The 9,642-nt window shown below is 59.1% G+C and overlaps 2 protein-coding genes across 2 annotated transcripts in view; one reads left to right on the top strand and one right to left on the bottom strand.

The window, feature by feature from the left end:
* SLC17A7 (solute carrier family 17 member 7) overlaps positions 1–7,516 on the top strand; it is an 11,959-nt gene extending 4,443 nt beyond the window's left edge. The window contains exons 2-12 of the mRNA XM_004710435.4: positions 49–301; positions 1,462–1,580; positions 1,856–1,970; positions 2,049–2,136; positions 2,745–2,831; positions 2,926–3,068; positions 3,888–4,037; positions 4,186–4,318; positions 4,972–5,082; positions 5,255–5,382; positions 6,287–7,516. Coding sequence (XP_004710492.1) covers positions 49–301; positions 1,462–1,580; positions 1,856–1,970; positions 2,049–2,136; positions 2,745–2,831; positions 2,926–3,068; positions 3,888–4,037; positions 4,186–4,318; positions 4,972–5,082; positions 5,255–5,382; positions 6,287–6,580 — 1,621 coding nt within the window. The 3' untranslated portion in view covers positions 6,581–7,516. The remainder of the gene's footprint in view (positions 1–48; positions 302–1,461; positions 1,581–1,855; positions 1,971–2,048; positions 2,137–2,744; positions 2,832–2,925; positions 3,069–3,887; positions 4,038–4,185; positions 4,319–4,971; positions 5,083–5,254; positions 5,383–6,286) is intronic.
* Positions 7,517–8,343: 827 nt separating this feature from the next.
* The window catches only part of GFY (golgi associated olfactory signaling regulator), a 4,054-nt gene continuing 2,755 nt past the window's right edge, over positions 8,344–9,642 (bottom strand). The window contains exons 4-5 of the mRNA XM_004710662.1: positions 8,920–9,090; positions 8,344–8,543 (exon numbers count right to left, since the gene is read on the bottom strand). Of these exons, the coding sequence (XP_004710719.1) occupies positions 8,344–8,543; positions 8,920–9,090 (371 nt within the window). The remainder of the gene's footprint in view (positions 8,544–8,919; positions 9,091–9,642) is intronic.

Raw genomic sequence — 9,642 nt, forward strand, 5'->3', positions numbered from 1 at the left:
CAGTCTCTGACTCTTGCTGCTCACTGCCCGCCCCCCCTCCCGCCCCAGCCTTCTCGAGAAGCGGCAAGAAGGAGCCGAGACGCTGGAGCTGAGCGAGGATGGGAAGGCCCTGGAGGCGCCCGAGAAGAAGGCGCCACTGTGCGACTGCACTTGCTTCGGCCTTCCCCGCCGCTACATCATCGCCATCATGAGCGGCCTGGGCTTCTGCATCAGCTTTGGAATTCGCTGCAACCTGGGTGTGGCCATCGTCTCCATGGTCAACAACAGCACCACCCACCGCGGGGGGCACCTGGTGGTGCAGGTAGCACACGACCCCCACCTCAAAGCACCGAGTTCCGCTCTCTCAGCGGCGACCTCGCCTTAGATTTCTCCGTTGTCTAAGCCCCTCCCAGACAGTAATGAAGTCCCGCCCCCTCCAACTCCTGTCCCGTCCCGGCGGCAAAATATAAATTCAGTCCCAGCATCAGCCTTCAGGTAGTCGCCGCCCCACCTGTGCCTCAGCCCTCTGCCATCTGGAGTTTACTGGCAACTCTGCTTACGTCATCCCATGCACGCCCCGCCCCCTCTGTTTTTGCGTTTGCATCAAGCTCCGCCCCATCTCAGGCTCCACCTCTATTTCAATAGAGGCCTCTTGGTGCCAGCCTCTTAACTCTGCCCTCTCCTGCGGAGGACTCATTCCGGTATGGGCGGGGCCAACCTGAAGCCACGCCTCCGAGTCCCTTCCTATCAGGCCCGCCCCTTCAGCCCTACAATCCCGCTCCCATAGGTCACTCGCAAATAGCATGCAGTGGGATCCGATAGGAAGCAGGGCTCTCCTTCAAAAAGAAAAAAACCCAACAACAATCAAACTTGCTGCCATCGAGGCAGTTCATAGAGACCTATGGACAAAATAAAACTGCCCCTGTAGGCTTCTGAGGGTTTAAGCAATTGCTCATTGACATCTGGATTCTGGTTCACAGCGATCCTATAGGGCAGGGTAGAACTGCACCTGTGGGATTCCCAAATGAGACTCTATCTACTCTTTACAGGAGTAGAAAGCCACATCGTTCTCCCAGGAGCGGCTGGTGGGTTCGAACTTGCGGTTAGTGGCCCAACTCGTAACCCACTCTGCCACCAGGGCTCTTAGGAGGCGGGATAGAAGTGGAACAAGTCTCCCATCATCCTACACGGTCCCCAGACTTTCAAGGAAGGGACGCTGAGACAGGGAAACAGTTGAAACCTGTTGTCTAGGCAGGTATGGTCCCGTCGCTAAAGTCTCATTGGCCCTAGCAACGTAGAGCAGTTGCACACTCAGCCGACAGAAGGACCGCCTGCCGGAGTGGGCGCTGATTGGCGCTATGGCGGCGAAGCGAGATCCTTGACTGCCGATTGGCTGTGAGGTTGGGTTCGAAGCTCTGATTGATGGAGAGGTGCAGCGCCTGGGACCCGGCGGCTGGTTTAATGTGTCTTTTTGATCTGCAGAAAGCCCAGTTCAACTGGGACCCAGAGACTGTCGGCCTCATACATGGCTCCTTTTTCTGGGGTTACATTGTCACCCAGATCCCCGGAGGATTTATCTGCCAAAAATTTGCAGCCAACAGGTACAACAGAGGTGGACTCCCCTGCTGGGCGGGGATCATCAAGGCAGAGGATGGGGCTAGAGGGCTTGGTCTTCTAGTTGTGCGCGGACCTTGGGGGGCGGGGAGCAGCCTAGGATTTGGGCGCGGTCTTCAAATGAGGGCTTGAGTTTGTGGAAGGCGGGGCCCAGGGCTCCCAGAAAGGCAAAGCCTGCGGGGCTGTAGCCAGGGAGGGCGGTGGAACCATAGGCAGAGGAGATTGCTGGACCCTTCTGGGGACCATGGTCTCCTCTCATCAGGGTCTTTGGCTTTGCCATCGTGGCGACGTCCACGCTAAACATGCTGATCCCCTCCGCGGCCCGCGTCCACTACGGCTGCGTCATCTTCGTGAGGATCCTGCAGGGGTTGGTAGAGGTAAAGCCCCGCCTCACCGTGCCCCGCCCCCTTTCTGACCCCACCCATTCTCGTTGACCCTGGGTTTCTGCTCCCCAGGGGGTCACGTACCCCGCCTGCCACGGGATCTGGAGCAAGTGGGCCCCACCCTTAGAGCGGAGTCGCCTGGCCACGACAGCCTTTTGTGGTGAGGGGGTTGACGCTGGGGCTCCAGGCCCCCGGGTCTGAGGAGGAGGGACTGGGGGGCTAAGATTTCAGATATAAGGGAGGAGGGGGCTGGACCTGGACTTCAGATTTGGGAGACGAGAGAGCTAGAGACCAGGCCTTCTGGGGAGGGTGGAGTGGGCTGGGGACCTGGACTCCTGAGTCTGAGGGAGGACGGGCCTGCCTGTAGTTCAGGGTTTCACGACTGAGGGAGGGGGAAGCTAGGAGCCTGGACTGGAGTATTAGGGAGGAGGGGGCTGGGGACCAGGACTTTTAGGTGAGAGAGGAGGGGCTGGGGACCTGGACTCCAGAGGGGACTGGGGGCGGGGGTCAGGATTTCAGGTCTGAGGGAGGAGGGCGCTGGGCGCCAGGAATTTCAAATGAGCTAGGTGGGGACCTGGATTCTTGGATCTGGGGGTGAATGGGTTTCAACCCCAGCTGGTCTCCTGGGCTAGCTTTCAGGGTTGGGGACGCAGGGTGGTGTATCTGAGCCAAGAGGGGCTGGCTGTGGCTTGTATTTAAGTGGGGTCTGCGCGCACTCCTGGCCCAGGATAGAGGAACCTGCCCTCCAACCAGTGTCCTCTCTGTTAGGATCCTATGCTGGGGCGGTGGTCGCGATGCCCCTAGCAGGGGTCTTGGTGCAGTACTCAGGATGGAGCTCCGTGTTCTACGTCTACGGTGAGGGGCCCGCACTCCTGGGTCCGGGTGGCGCTCGGGCGGGGTGGAGCCCAGGTCATTCCGCTCCCATCGCCCTGCTGACCCCCCTTCCCAGGCAGTTTCGGGATCTTCTGGTACCTTTTCTGGCTGCTGGTCTCCTACGAATCCCCGGCGGTGCACCCCAGCATCTCGGAGCAGGAGCGCAAGTACATCGAGGACGCCATCGGCGAGAGTGCCAAACTCATGAATCCAGTCACGGTTCGGACCCGGGCTGCTGGGGGGGTGGGTGAGGTGGGGAGCGGACGACGGGCGCGGGGCGCGGGGTGCGGCAGGGCGGGGCACACCTTGCAAGCACTGAGGCGGGCGATCAAAGGAGCTTTGAACCCGCGCCACTTTTTTTTAACGCGCGGGTTTCAGGACAACCTCGGAGGAGACTGGCTAAGACCAAATAGAAGGTGGTACTGGAACCGAGTGGGTGGGACTGGGTCGCCAGGTCGGCGGGATTCCAACCCTGGATGGGGCATGGTTAAAACCATCCTCGACTGGACGGGATTAGAGTACGAGGGGTTCATTTAGACCTTGAGGTGAGTCAGGCTAGATTTGAATGGAAGGAGTCTGCTGGCCTCACTTTAATGAACCCCTGAGGGTCATCGTGAGGCCGGGACACCAGAGACTGTGGCCACTCTAGGGTCTACAGAGTTTGCAGTGAGTAGCCCTGGTGGCGCAGTGGCCTAAGCATTGCGCTGCTAACAACAAGATCGAGGAAGTTCGATACCACCAGCCACTCCACAGGAGAAAGATGAGGCTTTCTACTTTCATCAAGATTTACAGCCTCAAAAATAAAATGGTTTACAGTCTCCGGAACCCACAGGGCCAAGTTCTGCTCTGCCCTATAGGGTCGCTATGCATCGGAATCGGCTCCACAGCAGGGAGATTGACCGGTCCTTTGTGTTTTAGAGATGACAGTGGTACCAAATCATTGACTCTCTAGAGGACTGTGGGCGGCCTAGAAGGGACACGGTGAGGACCCCTTCGGGCTGGTGTCCATCTTAGTGGCCCCTCCTCTGGTCCCCACAGAAGTTTAACACTCCCTGGCGGCGCTTCTTCACGTCCATGCCGGTCTACGCCATCATAGTGGCCAACTTCTGCCGGAGTTGGACGTTCTACTTGCTCCTTATCTCCCAGCCCGCCTACTTCGAAGAGGTGTTTGGATTCGAGATCAGCAAGGTGGGCCCCAGGCAGGCTGGGCGGGGGAGGAAAGGAAGCGGCTCATTGGGGATCTGGATTCCTTCTAAGGGGTCGGAAGGCAAGATGGGCAGGTGACTCCCACCCTGCAGCCCCTGAGCACCCCCGCAACGTTCACACACATGCGCAGGTGGGCCTGGTGTCGGCCCTGCCCCACCTGGTTATGACCATCATCGTGCCCATCGGAGGCCAGATCGCCGACTTCCTGCGCAGCCGCCGGATCATGTCCACCACCAACGTGCGCAAATTGATGAACTGCGGGGGTGAGTGGGGCGGGGCCCGGGAGGGGCGGGATCTGGGTGTGGCTCTAGGAAGGTCGCTGAGCAGCCCAGATTGGCAGGGCTAGTCCAGGGGCCGAACCACTAAATGAAGCGGCTAGGGTCCGAAGGCGGGTCCAAGGGGCGTGGCCACTCCGTATCAGCTTGAGGGCAGGTCTGGATGGAACAACAACTCCCATGCTGCAAATTCAGGGTCCACGGCCCTGGCGGGGGAAGGGCAGGGCAGGTGCCACTATTCCGGGGGAACAGAAGGAAGCCCAAGCTAGAGAGAGCCTGAAAGGGGCTGGGCGGGGCCTGAAGGGATGGATGGGGCCGAGCCTTAATTAGTGGGCGGAGTCCCCTTGGGGGAGGAGCCTTCAGGATGTGGGCGGGGTCAGGCATAGGGGATGAAGAGACTCAGAGTGGGGGATCTGGAGAGATGGGCTATAACCCTGAGTCTTTTGGGGCGTGGGGTCTCCAGGGGCTGGGGCAGTGCAGGCTAGTGCAATGGGGGGGTCAAAGCCCTGACGCAGCTTGGAGGTGGTGAGCGTGGGGTGGATTTGAGCCAGGCTGGGCCCTGGCTCAGGCCTGGAGAGGTGGTGTGGGGTGGCCTGCGCCCTGGCCGATGGCAGTTCAAGCAGGCGACTGACTCCCTGTAGGCTTTGGCATGGAAGCCACGCTGCTGCTGGTGGTTGGCTACTCGCACTCCAAAGGCGTGGCTATCTCCTTCCTCGTCCTCGCTGTGGGCTTCAGTGGCTTCGCCATCTCCGGTGAGAACCACAGAGCTGAAGCAGAGGGGGTCTCTGGACTTCCTGACTTGGAGGGGGCGGCCTTTCCACTGGGCAAAAAGTGGGTTAGGAAGAGCTAGCCGGAGGGGGTGGCAAAGTGGGAATCCCTCCAGTGAGACTGGGGTGTGACACCTCTTGCTGGCCTTCTTACCAGGCTTCAACGTAAACCACTTGGACATCGCCCCACGCTATGCCAGCATACTCATGGGCATCTCCAATGGCGTAGGCACCTTGTCAGGCATGGTGTGCCCGATCATCGTGGGTGCCATGACAAAGCACAAGGTCTGTGTGCCCGCCCCCTAGCCCACTCCCCCCGCCCCAATCCCCACATCTGCACCCGTGCCCCACTATTAGCCAACCTAAAGGTTGACTGTGCAGAAGAAAGGCCAGGCTTTCTGCCTCCTAACAATGAGGCCTAGAGTGGTTATGGGAGGGCTGGTGGCAGCCGGTTATGTGTTGAGCTGCTAACCAAAGGGCACGTAGTTTAAAACCCACCAGCCACTCCTGGGGGAAAATAAGAGGCTGTCCGCTCCTGTCAAAAGTTACAGCTTCGCAAAACCACAAGGGCAGTTCTGTCCTGCCCTATCGGGTGGCTCTTAGTTGGAGTGGACGCCAGGGCAGTGAATTGGGCTTTGGGTTTATTAGAAGCCGCTCTGTTCCCTCGTGGTCCCTTGCTGCTGCCATGCAGGATGCTTACACACCACTGGGGTTTCCTCCGCCTGGAGGGGAGTTCTACACACGGCCCTATAGGGTTGCTGTGAGTCGGAAACAACTCGATATGTTTACGGGGTAACTCGGGGGATCCCGAGCCCCCTCTTTGTCTTTGTCTCCAACTCTCTGAACTTCTGTACCCCTCCCCGCCCCCACTGGGATTCTCTTCACAGCTTTTTATTTTTTGGTTTCCCTATTTGGATCCCGCAAGGTACAAAGATTAAGTGCTGGGCTTCTAAACGGCGGGGGTGGGGGGTGGGGTGGCAGTTCTAGCCCACCCTGGGAGTCTGCAGGGGCAAAACCTAGCTAAATCCACCTAAAGATTTACAGCCCAGAAAACCCAAATGCTGCGGTTCTACTGTGTCACATGGCACCTGCGGTCACTGTGAGTTGAAGTCCAAGGATAGCACTTGACCGTAATGTGACTCTGCACTGCTGTGTCCCCCCTCGCCCTCCCCTCTCCTCTACCCCCCAGACGCGGGAGGAGTGGCAGTATGTGTTCCTAATCGCTTCCCTGGTGCATTACGGGGGCGTCATCTTCTATGGGATCTTCGCTTCCGGGGAGAAGCAGCCGTGGGCGGAGCCTGAGGAGATGAGCGAAGAGAAGTGTGGCTTTGTGGGCCACGACCAGCTGGCTGGCAGCGAGGACAGCGAGATGGAGGATGAAGCCGAGCCCCCCGGGGCGCCCCCCGCGCCTCCTCCGTCCTACGGGGCCACACACAGTACAGTTCAGCCCCCACGGCCCCCGCCCCCTGTCCGGGACTACTGACCACGTGCCTCTCACTGAATGGCAGTTTCCAGGACCTCCTCTCTGAGCTATCTCTGGCCTGAGCTACAGTGTCAAGGGACCCCACCCCTCCCTGTCCCGACTCCGGGCCTCAGAAGCACTCTCCCTTGTCCCCAGTGCTGTCCAATCCTCTTCTCTTCCCAAACGAACTCCTGGGGGTAGTGAAGCTGCAAACCAGCGGTTTCAAGGATCCCCACTCCTTCCTCACTTGTCTGCCTCAGTGGTTGGGGCCTCTCCCTTCAGGTTTTTTTTTTTTTTTGAATGGCCAGTCAAACCTCTTTCTCTTATTTCTATGACGTCCAGTGGCAGCCAGACTAACACCCACCCGCCCATCCCTCTCTGAGGTTACCCAGCTTCCCTTCCCGCTCCGAAAAAAAAAAAAAAATCAAGATCCTTTCTCTGGGAGTTTCACATGGCTCTCAACCCCATTCTGCAGTTTAGGAGTTGATTTCATCCATTCCAGCCACCCCCAATTCCAGGGATTGATTCTCACCAGCGTTTCTGAGGGCAAACGAGGGTTTCAAGTCCCCCCACCCCTCCTGCACTTTTCTGCCCCCCCCCCGCAGATTCTAAAGTCTCCCTCTGCTGAAGCACCAAATTCCCATAAGACTTTCTCCCTAGCTCAGTCCAATGTCTAGGCAGACAACCAAAATGGTTATGTGAATAACACTATCCCCCTCCCTCCACCCCCACCCCCCTTCAGGCACTTTCTAGAACTTGGTTTTCAGGTCGAAATAGTGGATCCTCTCAGTGGTTAGAAGCCACCACCGCTGAATTCTGCCCCTGCCCCCACCCGCCCCTCGTGGTGGTTTCAAGACCCCCTGTTCCCCAAGTTCCTTGCACTTTATCTTCCTGGGTGGTTTGAAGCCACCCTGTTTCTCAGTGGCCATTTGTTGTGTCCCTCAGGGGCTAAGCGACTCCAAAATCTGGAACCCCTCTCCCTCTTGGACACCCCTCTTTGAGCTTAGGATTTGGGGGTGCTTTCACTGGAAAGGTCACCCCATCCCAGGGAAGGGAATGGGGTGGTGAAGAGGGGTGTTCCTCCTGCCTCCCGTCCCCCACCCCCCCAGGCAGGGTTGTGTCTTTGTGTGTCTGTCTCTGTGACTGTAAAACCTGCCCTGCCCCACTCCCAATAAAATGCTTTGGTGTACAAACTTGGCTATCGCTGGCCATGAAGTCACAGGGGTCCAGTGACGCCCCCTACCCACTTCTCTTTCAGCCTCTGAAGTTCAACTCCCAGCCCCCTCCTCCCTCAGTCTTTATCCTCCCTTAGAGCCACCCAGTTCAGCCTCAGCCCCCTCTTCCCTCAGCCCCAGGAGTCCAGGCCTCCAGCCCCTTCCCCCCTTAGACACAGAAATCCAGGCTTCCAGCCGCCTGTCCCCTCAGACCCAGGATTCCAAGCCCCTGGTCCCCTCCTCCATCAGACCTGGGGGTCCAGGGCCCCACCCCCCTTCTCCCTCAGTATCCAGCCCCTCTTCCATTAACCCTTAAGTCTCAGACTTAGCAGCCTTGGAAAGACTCCAGCCTTGCCCTCTCCCTGGGACGCGGATCCGGAGAGGAGACCGGCATGGGAACACGTGGTTTATTCCACTTCAGAGCATGTTCTCAGATCACAGCGAAAGCCTTCTGTCGTTTGGACCCTCCATCTGGAGGACTCCCTAGTAGCAAAGCTGTTTGGAGGCCAGGACCCTGGGTCCTCTCTCTCCGTCTGGGCACGCGCAGGTCCTGCGGGACCTGGGTGGGGCTTACACAAAGTTATTGGGGAGTGTGGCAGGGGACAGCGCCTCCAGGCGCTGGGGGGGACCCCCGCGGGGCGGCGGGGGCAGCTTGGGTGGCAGCGGGGGCGTGGGCGGCAGTTGCTTGGTAGCGATGTGCGAAGGGACCCAGGCGTCCGGTGCATAAAAGTAGAGGTCGTAGGGGTCCTTCGGGGTGTCCAGGTGCATCACTGGGGAAGCAAGGGGGCGCGGTCATCTCCGGCAGAGGGGCTGGGACCCTCTGCAGCGTCCTGGGCAAAGAGGAGGCCGGGGAACGATTTGGCCGCAGAATAGGGGCGGGGCCTAGAGCCGAAGATTCTACCAGGGGGGCGTGGTTTTGTGAACCTTGGGCTCCCGCCTGTTGCCATTCCCATCACGGCCTGGTGGCGGCAGGATTTGACAATGGAGGGGGTCATAGTTTCACTGACCTTCGTAGGGGAAGATCGTACATTTTGGTGGGGCGCCCTCCAATGCTTGACAAAACCCAGGGGCGGTCGGTCATTCGAGGGGCGGGGCTTACAGAGTGTGGGCGGGGCCTGTTCTCCAGGTGTGGTCTCCGGCGCTCACCTGGCTCGTCGTCGTCCGGTAGCCGGTGGTGCGCGAAGGGCCGGTGCCGAGCCGCCCGGCGGTAGAGACACCACAGGAGCAGGAAGATGCCGATCAGGAGTCCGGTCCCGGCCAAGAACAGGCACAGGGCCCCGCCCGCCACGCCCCGTGGGCGCCCCACCAGGGTCACGCCTTGGGGGGAGAGAAATCGAAGCTCCAACCTCTGTGTCACTCGGTCCGGTGGTGGGACCGACCATTTCACACCCGTTCGGCAGGGAGGAGGGGCTGGGGGGCCTGGACGCCTGGGTCTGAGGGAGGAGGAGCTGGATTTTTTGGTTGTTGAGTTCCGCGAGCCCGTTGTTCAAATGGCCCTTGTCATCAGGGTTCTCCCTAAGGTGGGCGGCCGCCCTGCCGCCCAATGTGAAAATCACAAATTTACATTCCTTACGCTTTTTTGAAGTTCATCTGCGCAAATGCGGGGTTCTGATGTCAGGGTGAAATAATAAACTACCTTAAAAAAAACTTAAAACGATCATTTGGACAGCTAAGCTGTTGTTAAATTACTTGAATACCACCACTGATGTGGTCCTAGGAGGCTGACCCCCAGCCTCCTCCCTCAGACCAGTTTTGACTCCCAGAGCCTCCTCCTTCAGACCAGGAGTCCTGACCCCCAGCCCTCCTCCCTCAGACCAGGAGTCCTGACCCCCAGCCCCTCCTCCCTCAGACCAGGAGTCCTGACCCCCA

Source organism: Echinops telfairi, unplaced genomic scaffold (genome assembly GCF_000313985.2).
Source record: "Echinops telfairi isolate 266 unplaced genomic scaffold, ASM31398v2 ScPeMD7_655;HRSCAF=1070, whole genome shotgun sequence".
NCBI lineage: Eukaryota > Metazoa > Chordata > Mammalia > Afrosoricida > Tenrecidae > Echinops > Echinops telfairi.